This window comes from Alosa pseudoharengus, unplaced genomic scaffold (genome assembly GCF_046254945.1).
Source record: "Alosa pseudoharengus isolate Yale_2024_CS ecotype anadromous, Long Island Sound unplaced genomic scaffold, YU_APseudo_1.1 YU_APseudo_1.1_scf_5, whole genome shotgun sequence".
In the NCBI taxonomy this organism is placed as follows: Eukaryota; Metazoa; Chordata; class Actinopteri; order Clupeiformes; family Clupeidae; genus Alosa; species Alosa pseudoharengus.
The window spans coordinates 16,821,083-16,843,305 of record NW_027468837.1 but is presented as its reverse complement, the minus strand read 5'-3'; the positions used below and the strand labels follow the sequence as shown (position 1 = coordinate 16,843,305).

General features: G+C 42.5%; 1 protein-coding gene across 1 annotated transcript in view; it reads right to left on the bottom strand.

The window, feature by feature from the left end:
• The window catches only part of igsf21a (immunoglobin superfamily, member 21a), a 202,323-nt gene that overhangs the window by 50,899 nt on the left and 129,201 nt on the right, over window positions 1-22,223 (bottom strand). The window contains exon 4 of the mRNA XM_076268707.1: window positions 11,516-11,634. Coding sequence (XP_076124822.1) covers window positions 11,516-11,634 — 119 coding nt within the window. The remainder of the gene's footprint in view (window positions 1-11,515; window positions 11,635-22,223) is intronic.

Sequence of the window (22,223 nt, the reverse complement as noted above, 5' to 3'; positions counted from 1 at the left end):
CTGCCGCCAGCAGGGACTAGAGGAGGCAGTCGTGCAGAGTTCTAGGCCTGTGTTCCGGGACGGAATAAGAAATTTGCCCTGAGAATTGTCAGTGAAGGATATTCAAGGTTACAGTATTGTGTTTGTTGTTGTTGTTGTGATGAACTTCTCTCTTTTTCGCCAAACAAACATAAACATAGAGGGACATCTATTTCATCTCAAGATGAAAGCTTTTAAAGATAGTGTGTTTACAAATGACATTGCTTTCCGAAAACTGCTTGTACCTGGCTAACCCACCACTGATGTCACCTTGACAACATATTGTTCTCCTCATTCAAATAAAACCTATGCACACAAGAAAACTTGTTAACGTATGACAAGTAAAATCAACTTATTAGTTGCAGTGTAGGAAAGAAAATAATTAAGGACTTCAGTTAATTTCTGTAGGCTATGTTGATCTTTCAAAGTAACTTATGAATTAAATGTACATAGGTAAAAGATGGCAATAGCCTACCATATCTTTAAAAGAACATTTCAACTTTTGGGGGAAATTTGTTTACCCCAGAGTTAGATAAGAGGATACATACCCTTTTCTGTGTGTGCAATAACCCAGTCTGACACCATTAGCCTAGCTTAGCATAATTCACTGGAAGTGGGTTGTTCAGTAAGGCTATGGCTAGCCTATATCTAAAAGGGAGCTAAAATATACATGTATATAGAAAGTGCATGGGGTTTGATTTAATTCTGATGATATCCTTCCACAACGGAATCTTCACCTGAAACTTCTCGTTCCTGATGTATCAGTATGATATCAAGGTATAAAGGGGTACTTCTCTCGGCTTGTTGTAGAAATGGTTTTGAAGACAGCAAGCTGCCAGGGCACCCCAGGATTAACACCAAGCAGTTTAAGATTGTGGTGTCCGACCGGCTTTAATAAACAGCCCTCAGCTCCTGCTGAGGAAATATTAGCAGATCCTAAGCGAGCTACGGCATACGCAGTCATAATGTAATCTGCTAAACAATTGCACAGCATGGAGGAAAGAAGCCCAGCATGCAATAAAGCTTCAGCCCACTACACTTAGTGTGAGAAGTGGAGCGAAGATTTCTTTAAGAGCCCAGCTAGGAAGTATCTTACTATTAGCTCCCCAAAAATGTGGAGTTGGGCAGAACAGCACAAATATCCCACCAAATGCGTGTACAGCACATTAAACATTAATACACTATCCACCGAAAACACTGACTAAAAGTAGGGAGTGCAGAGCCACTGAAGTAGCCTAAGGAATTTTTTGGAACGGCGAGCCGAGGAAAAAATGCTGTATGTCAGGCGGCCGTCTAATTTTACACACAGGTGGTGTGTGATGGTAGGCTGTCAGTTCAGGGTCCATGTTTATTTGAGAATCACCTGCCTAGCGGCACGGCTCCTATGCCAGGATTGGCTGGGGCTGAACAACAGAGCAACTTAGCAGCTGTAGCAGGAAATTAGGCCACAGCTCTGAAACATGCCTTACACAATATAGGAACAAGCCAGCAGATTACAGAAGGCAGGGCTGTTTAGGAAAGCAAACATGTAAAAACGTAGATATGGTAATGCCGTCGTCCAGCACTCACTAAACAAAACACTCCAACGCATGGGCACCACAACAATGGAAAATGAACACATGCTAATTAAATTAAATAGTGTATGCCGTCACAATCTTGGAAAAACATGTACCCACACACACACATTCATATGAGACTAAACATTAACATTAACGTAATAGTTTGAACACATGAGGCAACTCACTTCCTGGCTTGATTGATTAGTATTGCTATAAATTGCTTTTAGAGGGATTTGGAAATTTTGCTCTCTCTCGATGTAGGTGGCATGACATTTGGTAATGACAAGGACCATGACATTTCAGTCAGCTCTATAAAAAGTTATTTTCACTCCATTCAATCTGTGCCCTGTGTGGTGTGGGTTATTTGCAGACCAGCTGATGTTTGCACCATACTCATGCTTTGCATTTCAACCAGGCCCCAAAGGTCTTGTTCTATTTCCGCTGTTTCTTATTAATTACTCTTAGGTGGAGGCTAACGGTGCTGTAAACAACACACAGGTGGGGCAAGGCTGCTTCTCCTCCCGCCTCTTCCTTTTCAGCTCCACTACTCACACTCACGTTCCATCACTCCTCGCTACCTTGGACTAGTTTTACTCGAGAAAATATATAATCTAATACAGTGTTTTTCAACCACTGTGCCGTGAGAGATCATCAGGTGTGCCGCAGAAAATTACCCAAATGTCACTCACTCAGGGGCGTAGATTTGCGTGGGGACCGAAGGACGTGTCCACACCAATGTCAGATTACGACTGAAATGTCCCCACCAATATTCAGGTTGAAGTGGGGGGGGGGGGGGGGGGGGGGGGCGCTCACATGCGCTACAAAGGGTTAAATACTTTCTCACTTTGCTGCGGATCATCTCGTACAGATCGTGTAATGTGCAGTAGCCTATAAGGGTAAATCGCGCTGATTTGAAGTTACCTATAATAACTACCAGTGAGCCGCAGGAGACGCTGCGCTTCAGCTTCACTTCACTACAAGGCATATGAAGTGCGTCCAAATTCATCCATTCTTCTCTGTTGAACCTCTCGAGTAGGCTACTCATCACACATGTCACATGAAAGAGCCTTTTCTCAGCTTTTAAACGGTGCTATAGCCACTATTTGCTGTGATAAACAGTTCGCGAGAAAAATTAACTTCAAGAGATTTAATAATTATTCTCTGTGCCCATCTCCACATCCATTCCTCTCGGTGGAATATCGTACACACTCTTCACGCAACACATGACAACCCATATATCAGAATAAACAGCAGACCTTACCGAACACAAAGGTGTAAGGGACTGTACGATATTTACCGGGGGGGGAGGGCCGGTCGTCAGGGGGGGGAGGGCCTAAGAGAATTTTTTAAGCCTTAGGGGAAGGCCCAGGAGAAATGTTTTGGCCTGGGGGGAGGGCCGAGGAAAATTATTTTTTCCTGATCCATGATATTTTTTCCCCTGATCAATGATCCGTTTTCGATATTTTAAAAGGTTTGTAGGCCAAAACATCATTCACGTCTCTTTGACAGAGTGGGCGAGTCCAAAAAAGTCGCAACCCTACCTGAATCTCCCACAACTCTCCTCGTAAGCTTGCAGGTCACCAGCGGTTATGAGTCATAAACCAAATATTTTAATGATATTCGGGTCATTTGCGGGCGGGTCAGTTAAAATTAATTAAATATATATTTTCTACAAATAGGCCTACTTAAAATATCACGAGAAGGCTAGCATCAATACAGTAAAGCATCAATACAGTAAGTCAACAGTAAAGAAGCTGAAGACGCGAGTTAAAATAATAAAGACATCCCTTCAGGAAAAGCGATATGGCTATGGGAAATATTGGGAAAAGTTCTTAAAGAAGATGACAGTAGTACAAGTTATGGTCTATGTAGGCCTACTTCTTGCGAAGCCATTTAAAAGTATGACAGCCGAAACGGGCAGCCTGCAGGAATAAATCTTATGGCACAGACTACACAGCCATATACTACCGGTATGTATAGGTTCGCGCATGCATAAAAGTTAGTTCGTTGTGTTTGTGACTTTAAATAGTGGATGTGCTTTAGTAAAGCTTTGTGCTTCATTCAGCATTTTAAACCAGTTCTTACGCTAACGTTTTGACCAGCAATGTATCTCTCTTGCCTAGGCTACCTTGCCTCTCCATTTCTATTTTCGAAAGAAGTATGTCTATGGCCAAATCTTATCTAGTGTTCTAAATCCTTGGTGGTTGCGTGCGTGCTTGCGCTCTTATTCTCATTCTCTCTCCTGCGCAAACATTATGTCCTGCATGCCTGCGTGTAGTTCTACTGCATAAAGTTTCGCAAATAAATTAGTTTGTTTTACAGAAATGGACTACTGCATGCAGGCTATAACCAAAAGCACACATTTTGTAAATAAGCGGGTCGGATCGCGGGTCGGGTATAATTTTGTCCTAATTAATATTCGCGGTCCGAGTTGCGGTCGGGTTGATTAAAATATCGGGCGACCGCGGGCCGCTTGTGACCAAACCCGCGCAACACTGGTTTGTAGCCCCGTGTGTGTGTATGTGTGCTTATGACATTTGCTGGCCGTTTTAACCTTGTAAACGTCATTTTTCGACCATTTGATTCACGTAGGGGGGAGGGCCTAGGAGAATTTTTTTGAGCCGGGGGGAGGCCCCTGGAAAAAAAAATTTGACCAGGGGGGAGGGCCAGACAGAAAATTTTTAACCCGATCGTCTGGCGACCGGCCCTCCCCCCCCCGCTAAATATCGTAAAGCATTCCCGTGTATAGTTAGCTGTTCCAGAGTGATCCGGTTTTGAAATAAATTGTAGAAAAATTCAACATGGTCTTTCGGCTTTAAGCATTTCTTAAAACTGAGCTGTGCTTACATCGCCTAGATATCTGTAAATAGGCCTATTAGAGAATATACAGGCAGCTTATGGTTAAGAGTTGTCAATGTAGCCTTAATGATTCTTTTCACAAAATGCTAAGCATGCATGTATTTAAGTTTCTTAAAACTGAGCTGTGCTTAAATGGGTCAATGCATGATTTCATAACAGACCAAATAGAAAATAAATGTTAAATATAGCCTACATATGTATACATATTAAAATCAGATTATGTGCTACACAGTATACATCAAGTTGGACAGTAGCACATTTTAATCATGGGTAGTTGGACAGTAGCACATTTTAATCATTTTATATATCTATAGTGGCTGGTGAAAGAGTTGAGTGGCTTTTCCTTTTTTTTTTCCGGGGGAATTAGTGGGTAGTGTCCCCACCAAAGCTCAGACCAAACCTACGCCCTTGCACTCACTGGTCCAGAAAAGCAACTGTTGCATCAAAGAATTTAGAACCACATGCTCTCATTGATTGTATGATTGCACTATTTGTGGTATGCAGGCATTGTACAACGGGGGCCCCATATCCAGAATTCACAGAATCATCACATATCCAGTTCAAAACAACAATTAAATTAGATATAGTCACCTACAAATGACAGAGGGCGCTTGTTTTATTGAGCAGGTCTTGCATAGAAGCCATAATAAGGCCATCTGTGTATTATTTGAAATTTTAGGCTATGGTATGTTTATTTTTTCTTCACACAGGATGTTAGTGTGCCGTGGGACATTTTAAGTATCAAAAGTGTGCCGTAGCACAAAAAAGGTTGAAAAACACTGATGTAATATATCATCTCTCTCTCTCTCTCTCTCTCTATAGTTTTATATGTCATCTTGTCAGCACTTAGCTGTCTGCGGTCTGGTTGTCTGTCTGGAGGTGAAAATTGGAAGTGGGAAAAAGAAAATCTTTCAATTGTTTGGCCTCTCTCTCATCTCCTCTCACCTCTCCTCTTTTGACACGGTGCTTTCTGTGAGGAAAGTGACGGTTGCACCTCAATTCCAAAACCCAATCACACGGCCAAGCGGAAGAGGAAAGAGATCAGCAAAACACAGTCAATTCTCCCCTTTGACAACAAGTTCCCTTTACATTCTCAGCACAGAGCGAACAAGTCCTGATAGACTTTTACCCTACTTTACAGGAGGGATACTTGAGATTACATGAGAATATCATATTATCAGATATTTCTTTGGTTTCAGAGCAAGGCTGTTTGAGTATTAAAATGATTTTATTTAAATCAAACAGAAGTGATTGGATGTGTGTGGAGTGTGCTGTATCAATTTTGCACAACTGAGCTATTGTGTGGTAACTGCTAAAGAAAAGACAATCAGCCTCTCATTCTCTCAGCTGTGTTTGCGTGTGTGTGTGTGTGTTTGTGTGTGTGCATGATGTGTTTGTGTGTGTGTGTGTGCGTGTGCGTGTGTGTGTGTGCGCGCAGTCTCCTTCTCCATCCAATGACAAACCACTCAAATTTGTCTGGATGGAATTACTCATAGTTGAGGAAGTACTTATTGTCTCCAGCTCAGTTTAAGCTTTGTTGACTGACTTGACACCATCATTAAAAAAGAAAGTTGTTTGATTCAGAGCAATACAAAGTGACTCATCATCACCCACAGCTCCTCACTTTATATTTCAAAAGAATTTCAGGGGTAAAAACACAAATAGAATACATCTCTGCTAAATCCAAACTTCAGAAGAAAGATTGAAAGGAAAACTACAAAAACATATTTTTTGTTGCTTAAGTGATGCACAAGCTGGCATTTAAGTGTTGGAAAGAGTAACCTACTCCTTGAGGAGGTTGGCGGTTGTTTATCTTGCCTCAATTATCACACTGTGGGTCTAACTCACAGACAGACATTTAATAATTCAGCTGTTTTTCATTGCCTTGGCCCCTTCTAGTTTCAAAATGCGGTTTCCTGATATGCTTCAAACCACTGCATTCTGCACCTGATCAAAATGGAGAAAGTGTTGGGGGAGGGTCACACAGTGTGTAAAATATCAAATAATAATGATGGAATTTATTTTTTCACACCCATTCCGACTCATTCACACACACAGGGGTGTCATGGGCCAGGAAGAAAGGCAGCCTGGCCCTGGATCAGTGTTTAATATTACTAGTGGTGAATTGTATGGCAGTGATGCACACACACATGCATATGTTCTCTCACTGTAAGCTACATTGACTAACTACATTGTGTGTGTGCGTGTGTATGAGTGTGTGTGTGTGTGTGTGTGTGTGTGTGTGTGTGTGTGTGTCATTCTACTGTACTTTGCTGCATTATGGTGCCAGGATTTCACTATGCTATTAAACTCTGATAAGGAGTTGACAGAGCAGAGGCACAGCTTCGATCCTGAAATCATATGCTAACGTTTATCTTTCATTACATACTGAACCCCAACGGAGGGAGTAAACTCCCTAGAGGTCTGTCCTTGACTGCTTACCTTCCACATCAGTTTTGACCAAAGTGACATCCACGACACAGGGGCAACATCACACAGCAGTCTATATGCTACCCCCCTGACCACACACACACACACACAGAAGAGCCCAGCCAATGCCCTTGTCATCACAGTCATATTCCTCTATTAATTACCCTATAGGCATCAGGAGTATTAGCCCACTGTAGAGCATACAGGGCAGGCTGACACCTATCCTGAGATCAGTGGGGTCTGTCACGTAGTACCACTCTTCTCTTTCTCTCTACTTCTCCCTCTCCACCTGTGCTGGTGTTGCGTAGGTGCACCGTGATGCCGTGACTGCAGGCTACGCCCTATTTGGGCATCATTAACAGCAGCCATTTATAAAGCAGTGGCTAAATATACACGCGCCGCTTAATTAAAAGTCGGGCATCTGTAATTGAAGCGAATCCCAGTTTTATGGGATGAAAGAGTAATTACTCCCCCAACACCTTGTAGCTCATCTCTCTGCTTCTCTACGTGGCTCTCTCTCTCTTCTCTCTCTTTCTGCCATTCTTTCTTCCTGTGTGTACAAACACGAGCCCGCCAGTGGTTGAAGGGTATCCTCTCAATTACCTCCGCTGCTCTCTGCAAAGGTTAAAACAAAGGATTTTCTGGCTTTACGTGATGTGGCATATAAACGGCTGCGGGGTGTTGACAAAGACGTTTCCATGGCTTGATGGGCTAAGCCTCAGTGTGTGTGTGTGTGTGTCGGGTGGTCGGTCGGTCAGTCGGTGTGTTTTACAACAGCCACTTCTCCCGTGGAGGTCAAAGACACTGGGCCTCGCTCTGTGAGAACGAGACTCTGGGGAAAAAAAAAACTTTTTGTGCGGCTGTGGCTCTCCATTTAAATTATCCTCTGAATGCTGATTAGACGTCACCGGATGATGGAGGTCACATCATTAACCACCTTAAATCATGTGCTACCGAACTGCAATTATGCGCGCCATGGAGTTGAAGGGGGTGTGGATTGTGTATGTGTGTGTCGGAGGAGGGTGTGAGAGACTACCAGATAAGGTGACAAGTGATAAGGTGAATACTGAGGGGGGGGGGGACTTCAAGAGCTTCATTAGTGCCCTTTATCAACAACAAAAAAGTTACTTTTTATAGAAGTGTACTTCTCCTCGCTTGGCATAATAAGATGTAATTTCAGATCAAGACAAATCCACTTTAGATTTTTCCAAGTGACAGGTATGACGCCTGGCAGAAAAATTCTTTTAAGCATACACAATCTGATTAAATGCATAATGGACCTTAATTAACGGGTCAATTTAAAAAGGGAAGGGGAGCTGAACAATGGGAATGAACACCATGTGATTTGGTTGAGGTGCTATGACTATACTCACCAAGGGAGAGAGCTGCCAGGCTTCTTACGATTCCACTTTCCAAATTGCGTCGTTAATTGATCTAATTACTCGCTCAAGTGAACTAATCAGCGAGCGCTTCAAGGTCATTTGCGGCGACATGTCAGTGAGCGGCGGGAACAGGTATGTTGGTGGCGGAGTCTGGGGAAAAGCAGCGCAATCAATCAAAATGTCACAGTCTGTGTGATAAAGCTCCATCTCACTGGCATCCCAGAGGGGTAGAGAAGCGGCTGCTAGAGATAGCACAGACTTAGAGGGGCTGAGTGACTCCAGTGGTCAGACGAGAGAGAGACAAAGAGAGAGAGAGAGAGAGAGAGAGAGAGACTAGCCTGGATGTTGGGGAGAGCGTAAAGTAGGCTAACTGGTGCGCTGATGCAATCTTATCAAACTCGCAGAATGAAAAGACTCCCAGCTCCAGAGGCTACAACTGGAACTCTGGCAAATGGCCAGATTCATTTGATTCCATTTTCAACTGCTTGTGCTGCTAAGTAAGTCAGTAAGAGCTGGCAAAGAGGATGTGAATGAATGTGTGCAAGGATGTGTGAATGAAGGCATGCATGCAAAAACAGGAACGACTAAATGAATGAAACATGTGTTTTTTTTTTTTTTTTTAGTTTTTTTTGAAGTGCCTGAGGGCATTTCAATATAATTATTACTAACTGATTGAAGACACTCTGAAAGAGCAGGGAGCAGCCATGGCAAAGTTTCCTCTATGTTGTGTGCATGATAAAGAGCAGAGGAGTTTCACCTCATTCAAAGTTGGGCCTTCAGAAAGCCACCGAGTGATTGAATTCCTTGGCAGGGATTCATTAAAATGATAATTCTTATTTATGAAGCCCTTTAAAAAAATTAAAATACTCGCTGAGTACATCTTCCTATTAATTAACTTTTTCTCTCATTTTCCCTCCTCTCTCTCTCTCTCTCTCTCTCTCTCTGTTCCTTTTTTCCCTCTAACCGGTGAACTTGGCACACTAATAGGTTATGAATAATTCTGTTTCAGCTTGGATAGCAATTAGCCACAATGCTACGGGCCATTCTTTTCCCCCCAGTAAGGATTTCAGACTCTTTCATAAACTCCTCTCTCATCTCCCTCTCTTTCTCTATTTCTCTCTCTCTCTCTCTCTCTCTCTCTCACACACACACACACACACACACACAAACACACAGAGTAGCGTACACTCTCTCTTCTGCTCCTCGGCACTAGAAGGGCCGCAGGAGTCTCCAGGAGAAGCTCCAGACCTCATTGATAAGGGTCTCCCCACCACCGGCGTCAATGGCAGCAGCTCCTTCCCCACACGGGCTTCCGGAATGCTCTGTCAGCTGCAGCAGTAGCAGCAGTAGCAGCAGCAGCAGCAGCAGGAGCAGAGATGGAACTGGGAAGAGCCATTTGATGCTGCTGGCTATTTATACAAGCCAAATCTTGGAGGGTAGTGGGGATGGTGGGGGGGGGGGGGGGTCCTGTCAGGGAGTTCTCTGTCAAGCCAGCAGTGTGTGCACACACTGATCGCCCACAGGAACAAACATTCACATCACTGTAGTTCTGTGGTTTTTTTTTAATAATATATATTTTTTTAATTCTTTAATACCTCAGTCAAAAATAGACAGAGCTGATAATTGGCTGCAGCTGATATCTTTGGTATGCTGCTGGACTTCTAATGGGCAGGAAGTGCGAGCCAGATGCCAGCGAGTGGAAACTTGTTAATCAGCACACAGGAAGACATCCCTGCTGGCGTTTGATGACACCTTTCTGATAGACACCAGGAGACGTTTGAGACAGTGTGTTGGCTGACCGTATCAGAGTTAGAACAGACAAAAAACAAAAGCCAAGTCACAATTACCCCACTCCAAAGTAAGGTGAAATGAGTTCCCCCAGTACATACATACTGCTGTCTAAGTCCTTTAACTTTCCAACTCTTTTTGCTACTCTCCGAGACAGTAATCGATTAGCTGGGAGATTGCACAGCCTCAGGCAGAGGGAGGCAATTGAGCAAGTCTTTTTTTAATGACAAAAAAAGAAACAACTCAAAATGCACTTCAAAAACAACACTCCTCCTCTGCTGCTGCTGCTTTTTGGGGGGGGGGGGGGGTTTGAGAAGATTCTCTGGTTTATTTATATGTTTTCACACTAGACTCTTTGGTGTGTTAAACCTGCATACAAGCCGGTGTAGGAGAGGGGGAGAGAAAAAAAAGAGGGCGTCTTGAAAAGAATCTCGCGCTGCCGCCTTGCGTCGGGGCACCCAGAGACAAAGCCTATCAGCGTGGTACTCCAACCACGCTCCGCCACGCCTCCCACCTCGCCCCTCGACGCCGCTCCCGAACGCCGCGGCCGTTATCGCAGCCGGGCAGACCGTGCCACCGGAGCAACCCCCTTTACGCTGGAAGAGGCTCATCAGCCAAAATGGCAGGGAAATGAGAGGAAGAAAATGGGAGAGGAAAAGAGGAGTGCAAATGCTGCCATCTTTGCATTTTGCAGAGGCTGCCCAGAGCTGAGTCACTACTTCTCTTTCTCGTTCTCTCTCTCTCTCTCTCTCTCTCCCTCTCCAAACAAAGAAGAAGGGGGTAAGGGACGAGGGGCAGGGATGGAGGCTGGAAGGTAGTGAGGAGGAGGAGTGGTGATGATGATGAGTGGTGATAACAGGACGCTGGCGTTCCAAGAAGGACGATGTGTGTTCCTGCAGACGTGATGCAGAAATTACAGGCTCAGTGTGCCGGCGAGCAGACTCGTCTATGCATGCTCATGATGATCTCATTACACCTCCACTTGCCCTGCCACTCCTGTTTACTTGAGCTGTCTGAGCAACTATGCCTGCTGGCTACAGACTATATCTCTAGTGTGTGTGTGTGTGTGTGTGTGTGTGTGTGTGTAAACACTCACACATTAAAATAACCCACGTAAAACTCTGCAGTACAGAAGTCAAAGCAGCAAATAAAAATGCAAAAAATGCATAACAATCACAGCATCTATTTGTTTAATTGTAATTACCCCTATTCCAAAAACATGCTACATTGACACATAATCCATTCACTGTACACAACATGAATCCGGTGAGAGGACACATCCCAGATGAATAGGACTGGAGAGCGAGATTGGTCATAATAGTGCACTATTGATCAGAAACAGCGGGATGCTGTCTCACAGGTGTTCAACACATGCACAGACACAGACACACACACCCACACACACACACAGAGACACACACTCACACCTCTAACCTGCACACATTAATGAGTGTGAAAGATAGTCTCAGAGGTACTCACACATGACGGTGAGAAAGACGTTCCCTGAGGCCAGGACCACCTTCTCCCTGGTGGCCCGGTCGTAGATGCCCACGTGGCATTCGTAAGGCCCGTTGTCCGAGATCCGCACTTCTGGAAGCCTGCAATGAAAGACAGAATCAGTGTGTATCACTGACACTCTTTTCACCTGCATTTAATGAGTAGATTCAAACAAGTTACAAAAATCTCTTCATCTAAACAACCGTAATAAAAACGGAACGTGACATTTTTGGGCACTTATCGGGCATCTATTTCAGCAGAGATGTGCGTGCGCAAGGCTTCACGACACCAACCTTGCTCCTGCGATGAGATCACAACACATGATTAACCTTTAAACACTGTTCGTTGCTACCCCCCTTAATTTACTGTTTTAACTGCTCTTATTTTAACATAAATTAAAAATGTACACTTTAACAATAGTAATAATAATATTTTTTTATATTTTTTTACATTTGTATATAATTTTAAGATTTGTTGCCTCAATGGATGTTGGTATGGTAGTCAGGGCACATACTCAACCATAGTGCTGGCATTCTTTAAAACTTCATGAAATACACTCATGCACTTCATACAGGTGCCCCTTGTATATCCTCTCTTCCACTGTTCATCACAGACACAGGGTGCCTCACTAATGCATCGCCTTTCCATGGGTGCTCTCATACAGGGGTCAACCTGACCTAAGGGTCCCTCATACAGCTCTTACTTTGAGCACACTTCCTTTAGCATCACAGCAAGCCCTTTCACTTCTGGCATTATGTAGCAACAGGAGAAAGCAGTCACCCCACCTGCCTTCAAACTCCAGTACAAAACCTGCACTCTGCATTTTATTTGTAGAGCGCTTTATCATGTACTCAAAGCACTAAACATTGTAGGGTAAAAAAGGGAGGCAGGCAGGACTAAAAGTAAGAAGAATGAAATAATAAATTAGGAGGCACACATAAAGTGTGCAGGCAGTTGCAAGTGTGGAAAGAAACAGACATATGCCATAATTAAAAAGTAAAGTACCCTATTACATATTTATAACTCTGTTTCTAACAAATGCAGGCAATACATTTGCCAGTTTACTTACAAGTGCATGTATGGAGATAGGGTCTTTGATGAAAATTATACTCTTGATGAAAATTATACTCTTTCCCATTCATTTCCTATGACGGTCATTTCTGACCGTAAACAAAAAAAGTGTGACCAAGTTGAATAAATCACTCAAAATTCAAAGAAATTAGTCACAATGAATTTTATGTGTTCAAATGCCTTTTGTGAAGGATACCATAAGGTCTTGAGGCGATCTGATGAAAAATGCCATATTTATGGTACAGGGAATGTGTAAATCGGTCATTTTTGACCGGAACAGTGTTAGAAGGTTAACACATGTATTCACAACACACCACGATTGGCACAATCAGGCCCGTATTAAGACAATGTGGTGCCCCTGGGCACTATACCTCAAAGACCCCCCCCCCCCCCTCCACCACCCCTGTTTCCCGTGCTGTCCTCCAGTCAAAAACATCACACATAATCAAGGGGATTTCTCTAATGTAATCTACTATTCACTAACTTACACAACTACATGTAGGCATATGAGTAGTGAGCAATATTCAAATATCTCATTTCAAAATGTTGAATTCAAAAAGCACAGCACTCAATACAAAATGTCAAAATCAATAGGCCTACACATCAGTACATCAGCCCAGCAGAAAAACAGAAAAAAAGAAAAAATAAAGGGAAAAAAAAGCATTTTCATTATGCACATCCAACTACATACATGTAGGCTAGACATAGCAGTGAGCACTATATTAAAATGTCTCAATTTAAAATGTCTATCAATTCAAAAAGCCAAAATCAATACACATCAGTGTAGGCCTACTACACATCAGGCCAGCAGCCACACAAAAAAACACAAGACATTCCCATTATGCAGAATAGGGGAACTTCATCAGCACAGCTGACGCTGAACATCAAAACAGCAGCAGAGCTTTTAGCAGAACTGCTTCTTCCTTGATTTTGCGTAAGCAAAGGTGCGGACTACATCCCCAAAGTCCATTTCTTTGACCAACTCCGATTCAATGGTAAGCAGGGAGAGTGCAGGCAAACGCTTTCGTGTCATTGTCGTCCTGAGCTCATGATTCTTCACTCGTTTCAGTGGGGAGAACGACCTCTCACCTTCAGCATTTGTTACAGGCAGGGTTAGGAATATTCTGAGCGCAACACCCACCGCTAGCGCTCGTGGTACCATCTCCCCTGCTAGCGTTACCGTCTCCACGGTTAGCTTCAGCTTCAGCTTCATCAGCAGCGCTGCTAGTGACCGCAATTCCTTCTGATGTTCTCACAAAAAAAACTTTCTATCCCTGCAACATTTTGAATCGTGGCTAAACGTCTAGAATCCTTGTTTTTCTTTAACTTTCTTTTAGCACAACCACTCAATTGATGTCGGTTCATTTTGGATGAATTTTCTGTAAAAGACGATACATGTGCACATACTTGTGGACCAGCTCAACTATGACAGATTGGGGAGGGGGAGTGATAGTGATCATGTAGCCTAATCTTGATTTATTTATCATTTATTATTATTGTGACATCAGTGTTCACAAAACGAATAATGTATGGTCTTTCAACAATTTCAAGTGAATAATATAACAATTTATGAAAAATATTTTTAAAGCATGTGTCATGTGGTGCCCCCCATGGTTGGTGCCCCTGGGCACAGGCCCACTGGCCCTTATGAATAATCCGGCCCTGGGCACAATGTATTCACATGTCGCCTTTTTTGCCGCGGAAGGGGCGGGATATGTGTAGACTACTGCCATATTGGCATTACAAACGAACCCCAGGCATTTCTATGGAGGATTTTTTGAGTGCTGTGCCTCCTCATTAGAAAGTCTCTGGTGAAACTTCACCACTGGCAAGCCAATACAGCATTTATGTGGTCTTCCTCATATATTTTTAAATTCCTGTCAAATAGTTTAAAGTAAGTGCCAGCTAATAGGATTCCAGACGACAGGCTAGTCAACTCAACACTTTTACATTAATAGTGGAGGCGATATTAGCTCTTGAAATTGAGATACTGAATCACTGTGTGACTTTGACAAATGGGTCAAAGGTATTTATTATTCTATCCTGGAATAATCAGATGAAGACACAACAATCTGAACAATCTAGAACAATCTGATGACAACAGCTTGATAGAGGGGCTATCTGGTAAAAATAAATTTCTGTCTAGACACTCTGAAGTTTGAGGAAGGTAAAAATACTTTTTTAAAGTCTTTTTTTGACATCATGAGGAATCTGGTATCAGATCAGATTAGTCTGATAGGCTGTTGAGACCTGACCTTTGGAAAGTCACCAAGTCACCAAAGTTGCTTTGTAATGTACCCAGTGGTCTGAAACCTCACAAAAATTTGATCTTTGCAGACGCTTTAAAGGAATGCTCCAGAGCAGTGGCGTAGTGGGGATTTTTAAAGTGGGGGGATGCTATTTTAATGACATCATTGCAAAAACTGTCACGCACCTCCACATACATCGTATGGCCAAGGCCAAAATTACCAGCTTTCGTGAACATGAAATCGAATTAAAAAAAAAAACAATTAAATTATATGGATTAGCTTCAAAATGTAGCATATAATGTCTTCACCCAAACTACACTTTTCCACCAAAGTCTATGAATATGGTCTGTAGCTTTTACTTTTGTTGTATCATACAATAAACAGACAACCCATAATGTAGAGTAGCCTATGTAATCTAGCGTAGTCTAATCTCCTTGACGCATAACATGCTGCGGCATGGCTTCATTCATTGCCACACGTAAACCATAGCAATAAAAATAGCACAAGCAGGATTCACGCATTCAACACGCTGTGTGGTCAGCGTAGCTCAATTTGAGGGGGCGTCATATGAATGTCATTGCGAATGATTAAAATGCAGAGGTGCACAGTCAATAAAACAAAAAAAATTACAGAAAGGACATTGGGCAGGCAAGTGCCAGTCATTTGAAAAGTTTTTGTTTGGATGAAGTAGCTGAACGCTGCACCAATCGTAAGTTTTTCCTAAAGTTGTTCAGGTTCACCGTTGGGTCATTACTTATGGTAAAATAGCCTTATCACCAGTGGTGGACGAAGTACACAAATCCTGTATTTGAGTAAAAGTAGAGATACACATGGTCAAATGTTACTCCAGTAAAAGTAAAAGTCCTCCTTTTACATTTCTACTTGAGTCGAAGTACAAAAGTACTTGCCTTCAAATGTACTTAAGTATCGAAAGTAAAAGTCCTGAAATGTATTATGATTATTAATACAGTTGCATTTACTATTGTTGAAATGATTCGGCACAGACATGCAGTCATTGAGCCTTTCTCCTAGCCTTACGAGCCAGACCCACATTAAAATGTAGGGTCTGGGCACTCACCGTTCGCAGTGCTCAGTCCGAGGGGCGGGATAATCGGTTGTCTTTCAAATTCCCTCTGCACGCAATAGGACAGCGGCAGCGCTATGAGTCCCATGCGTTTTCCCACCAGTGGAGCTAGTTGGCTAGTTTAAACTTTTGCCAACTTAAAAAAAGCTTAGCTCGTGTCACACTGTTCGCCAACAGCAACATCCATCTTCTTTGTTTTCAAGTAGCAGGGAATTCAAGCCAAACCGTTGCAACTCCTCCATCAATCATTATGTTAAGCCCGCCTAACGACTCTATACACGATTTGATTGGCCTGATAGAAGTTTAATTTTTCGAGCTCACAAGCCAACGGAGAGTTGCTAGACTAGCCCTGGAAGCAAATGTAATTTGCTGCCGCTAGGGTGCGTCTAGATTTCTAGGCTACCTTTCTCCTCCATTCAGGACAAAATCAGCTAATAATTGCTGTATGTAGAAAGAACTAAAATCAAACTAAAGTGATATCTTATCGTAGATACTTCAAAGTAACCACATTTTTCTTTGTTGAATGCTTTATACTTTCGGACCAAATCAAGATGTTCCCTTTTTGTGTTTGATAGTGTCAGATTGTCTATCATTTGCTCTATGGCGTCAAGAGGCTAGTTGTGGTAACATCAATATTGTGAAAAGGGGTCAACAAGGTACAGTAAATAGTGGATATGGCAATAACATAGGTTAGGCAAGACCATTATTTAAAGCCTAGCTCTCTTAATAGAAAATATACATGTACAGTAAGTACACATGTATTTGGACAGTCTTTTTTCCAAAAGGAACTTCAGCTGTACTTCAGCTGTCACAAAATGTAGTGAAGTAAAAAGTAAGATATTTGGCCTTGAAATGTACTGGAGTAAAAGTAAAAAGTTTAACAAAATTTAAATACTGAAGTAAAGTACAGATACATGAAAAAGCGACTTAAGTACAGTAATTGAGTAAATGTACTCAAGTAATGTCCACCACTGCTTATCACTTATATTGGAGCTCCCTCGTTAAAAACCACTCGTATTACTCACACATGCTTCGTGTCATTTTGACCACTGGATTAGCCTACCTGCTTTCTGCAAAACACAAATGAAGGAATTGCAATAGTGGGACATGAAGATGCTTGCTAGAATCGGATACAGACAGTTGTATAATCTATGGTTTTCTAGCCACTTTCTAGCTACTTTCGGGTAACGCGGAATGATGAGCTGCGCAGTTTTTAATGTCTTTATGCATAGTGGAGTGCTACAGCATGACGGTCATTCTTGAATTTTATGACAAAGAGGCCTAATTGGAGACGTTTGCGTGATGCATTGTTACCACTGGTAACAACAGTTGTTATATTAACTAGAATTGCGGTTCCGAGGAACTGCAAGAGTGGGTTTGATCAGTGGCACGGAACTCGGCCTCATCCAAGGATTCCAACGGTACCTCATTTATGAAAATCGGGCACACGGATCAAAAGTTGTCTGCATTAACGCAACATCCAATAAGCTAAAACGCATAAATAACATGGTTGCTATGCTGGTTGCTATGGTGGTCGCTAGGTTGACATTACAGGGGTGGTTTCTAGGTTGTTGCTAGGGTAATTAGTTAGTTGCTAGTAAGCCATCTTAAGCTGACTGCATAAAGTGATTATTTTAAGAGATACATTTTCAAACCAGAACTGTGTATAGGTCATGGTTAAAAACGTATCAGAATCTCAGAAATAATCACGTAATGCAGCCAGTTTAAGATTTTTTAAGAAGTCAGATTTTTTAAAGGCAATCAAATTTCTGCTGACTCTCTTCTGGCTGCGGTTAAAGGCCAGCGCCTGCTGAGAGGCCTGAAGGGTCAGTTCTGAGGTTGTTGGCTGCTGGAACCGAAAAAAGGACTGCATTTTCTTAAAAGACAATGTGACTGAAGTGCGGGCAAAGTTTGCACAGAAATGTACGATTTTTCCCACCCTCATCGACCTTGTCATAAAACTTGTTTAAATGATCACACGACGCCTCCTTGCTGCTTTGTCGTCTACATCAGCCTTTCTCAAACTTCTTTGACCTGAGGCCCAGTCAAGGCATACTTTGGGGTCATAGGGCCCACCTACATGAACCCACCCCCTCCTCCCACCCCCCATCAAATTGTAATATCATCACAATTATTATTATTTTTATACTATATTGCTATACATGCACTTCAAAACAGTCAATGTTTAAAGTGCTAAGATTGTTCACAAAAGTTTGTGAAAGCATGCACATCAGAGTACTGCTTTACTAATGTAAAATATAATTAGGCCTACACTAGTTTCATTGTTTTTGCATTGTTGCATGATTGATATGCTATTTAATTACATTTCATTTGAATGCCTGAATGTAAGAATTCAGGAAACACAATACCAGCTTTTAACATGTATGTTGTTTACTAGTTTATGTAAATCACATAACACATGAACTGTTTACATACTACTGATAGCCCATTACTGTACACAATAATACTGTGCCCATTCATTAACATTAAACATCAGGCGTCTTGTTTACACATTTAAACCATATTTGCACTTCGAAATTCGCTTCCAAATTGTAGTAACTACATCTACGAAGTCTAAGGAAGATATCTATAAACATACTACATGGTTAAGATACATTTTGACAGAACTACAGACTTCGTGAAAGTAGCCTAGTAGCCCTACATAAAAGGCTCCATTAACTTCATTGCAAAATCGCGGTTGGTCTGTTTACACACTAAAACCATATTTACACTTCGAAATTCGCTTCCAAATTGTAGTAACTACATCTACGAAGTCTAAGGAAGATAATCATGTAGTCTGTTCATAGATAAGATACATTTTGACAGAACTACAGACTTCGTGAAAGTAGCCTAGAAGCCCTACATAAAAGGCTCCATTAACTTCATTGCAAAATCGCGGTTGGTCTGTTTACACACTAAAACCATATTTACACTTCGAAATTCGCTTCCAAATTGTAGTAACTACATCTACGAAGTCTAAGGAAGATAACCTTGTAGTCTGTTCAACGATAAGATACATTTTGACAGAACTACAGACCTCGTAAAAGTAGTACCTAAAATTAGTGTGATAAATGGCCATCACGTAGCCTAAAGCATATAGCACTAGCATATGACAACAGCAAATAGCTAACGTTTACGTTAGCCTAACTTACTTATCGTTGACGTTGACCCGACACGTTTATAAGTTAGACCATAGACTGATAAGGACGTCCATCAAAATTCCGTGTGTATCCTGCGTATCTTTCCTGCTGCTATCCTGTTGCCTTTTCCCTGTTGTTCTGGCAACAAGGTTTTTACGCGATATTTGCCACATCCCAGAGAGTTGTTGTTTGGTGGGTCAGGTGACGAGCCGTCGAATCACAGCACAGCACCCAGAATGCATTGCAACACACCGTCTAGAAGGGACTCAGCGTTAGGTGGGCTTTAAATAGCATACAGAACCTATAGTAATATAACGTTGTCTGTAAGCTCCACAGATCGTGGCAAGACAATTGAATTGATTGTGGACTTCTTGCTGGGCAACGATGAGTAACTTGATTAGTAATGCTGCGTGGATATGCATGATATCTATATGTAAGTGTGTTTCTCAATGTAATAATCTATACAACTGTACACATGACTAAGTTCAAATAGAGCTAGCTGGGTATAGGACTGGGCTGAATGCATTGGTGAAATACTTTATTTATTTTTTTAATGACCTATATGAACATGGTTTGGCTTTAAAAAAAAGAGGAGACAGCGCGTGCTGGCAAGGCATTGAACTGGGCTGAATGGATTTGGAAAATATATATATATTTTTTTTAATGACCTGTATCAACATGGTTTGGCTTTAAAAAAAAGATGAGACAGCGCTTCGCGCTGTCTCATCTTTTTTTACATTACCTTTACACTTAGTGCTGGCAAGGAATTGAACTGGGCTTCATTCAAGGATTCCAACGGTACCTCATTCATGAAAATCGGACATACGGGTCAAAAGTTACATGCACACACCTTCATATACACAGACAGCCCAGCCCAGCCCATTAGAGCTCTGCCAGGTGGCTTAGAACTCTTCCAGGTGCAAGCTTAAGCAATTAGAGCTGTGATGTCACAATCGAATTAGAATCCTTGAACATTCCGCCATTCATTTCAATGGGGCCCAAAAACGCCGAAAAACGGGAATACCGCGAAAACGACAAGTGCCAGCGACACGAAATCAACAAGCAAGTTACACCGGTTCGGGCCTGAATTTTTGGAGTTCGAACCGCGTCGATAGCTCAAACGGTCTAGGAGCAGTAGTTCGGCCAAAAAGTGGGTGAAAAAGAAGATATAACTAGAATTGCGGTTCCGAGGAACTGCAAGAGTGGGTTTGATCAGGGGCATGGAACTCGGCCTCATCCAAGGATTCCAACGGTACCTCATTTATGAAAATCGGACATACGGGTCAAAAGTTACATGCACACACCTTCATATACACAGACAGCCCAGCCCAGCCCATTAGAGCTCTGCCAGGTGGCTTAGAACTCTTCCAGGTGCAAGCTTAAGCAATTAGAGCTGTGATGTCACAATCGAAATTTGAATTCTGAACATTCCGCCATTCATTTCAATGGGCCCAAAAAACGCAGAAAAACGGGAATACCGCGAAAACGACAAGGGCCAGCGACACGAAATCAACAAGCAAGTTACACCGGTTCGGGCCTGAATTTTTGGAGTTCGAACCGCGTCGATAGCTCAAACGGTCTAGGAGCAGTAGTTCGGCCAAAAAGTGGGCTTATAGGAAGATATAATAATAATAATAACTAGAATTGCGGTTCCGAGGAACTGCAAGAGTGGGTTTGATCAGGGGCATGGAACTCGGCCTCATCCAAGGATTCCAACGGTACCTCATTTATGAAAATCGGACATACGGGTCAAAAGTTACATGCACACACCTTCATATACACAGACAGCCCAGCCCAGCACATTAGAGCTCTGCCAGGTGGCTTAGAACTCTTCCAGGTGCAAGCTTAAGCAATTAGAGCTGTGATGTCACAATCGAAATTTGAATTCTGAACATTCCGCCATTCATTTCAATGGGCCCAAAAAACGCAGAAAAACGGGAATACCGCGAAAACGACAAGGGCCAGCGACACGAAATTAACAAGCAAGTTACACCGGTTCGGGCCTGAATTTTTGGAGTTCGAACCGCGTTGATAGCTCAAACGGTCTAGGAGCAGTAGTTCGGCCAAAAAGTGGGTGAAAAGGAATAATAAATAAACTAGAATTGCGGTTCCGAGGAACTGCAAGAGTGGGTTTGATCAGGGGCATGGAACTCGGCCTCATCCAAGGATTCCAACGGTACCTCATTTATGAAAATCGGACATACGGGTCAAAAGTTACATGCACACACCTTCATATACACAGACAGCCCAGCCCAGCCCATTAGAGCTCTGCCAGGTGGCTTAGAACTCTTCCAGGTGCAAGCTTAAGCAATTAGAGCTGTGATGTCACAATCGAAATTTGAATTCTGAACATTCCGCCATTCATTTCAATGGGCCCAAAAAACGCAGAAAAACGGGAATACCGCGAAAACGACAAGGGCCAGCGACACGAAATCAACAAGCAAGTTACACCGGTTCGGGCCTGAATTTTTGGAGTTCGAACCGCGTCGATAGCTCAAACGGTCTAGGAGCAGTAGTTCGGCCAAAAAGTGGGCTTATAGGAAGATATAATAATAATAATAACTAGAATTGCGGTTCCGAGGAACTGCAAGAGTGGGTTTGATCAGGAGCATGGAACTCGGCCTCATCCAAGGATTCCAACGGTACCTCATTTATGAAAATCGGACATACGGGTCAAAAGTTACATGAACACACCTTCATATACACAGACAGCCCAGCCCAGCCCATTAGAGCTCTGCCAGGTGGCTTAGAACTCTTCCAGGTGCAAGCTTAAGCAATTAAAAAAAACGCAGAAAAACGGGAATACCGCGAAAACGACAAGGGCCAGCGACACGAAATTAACAAGCAAGTTACACCGGTTCGGGCCTGAATTTTTGGAGTTCGAACCGCGTTGATAGCTCAAACGGTCTAGGAGCAGTAGTTCGGCCAAAAAGTGGGTGAAAAGGAATAATAAATAAATAAATAAAGTAAACTTAAGAAGAACAATAGTGGGCTTGCTCCGCAAGCCCACAGCATGGCTTCGCCATGCTGTGGTCTTGCTGGATCAAACCCACTAATAAGAAAACTTAAGAAGAACAATAGTGGGCTTGCTCCGCAAGCCCACAGCGGTCTTGCTGGATCAAACCCACTAATAAGAAAACTTAAGA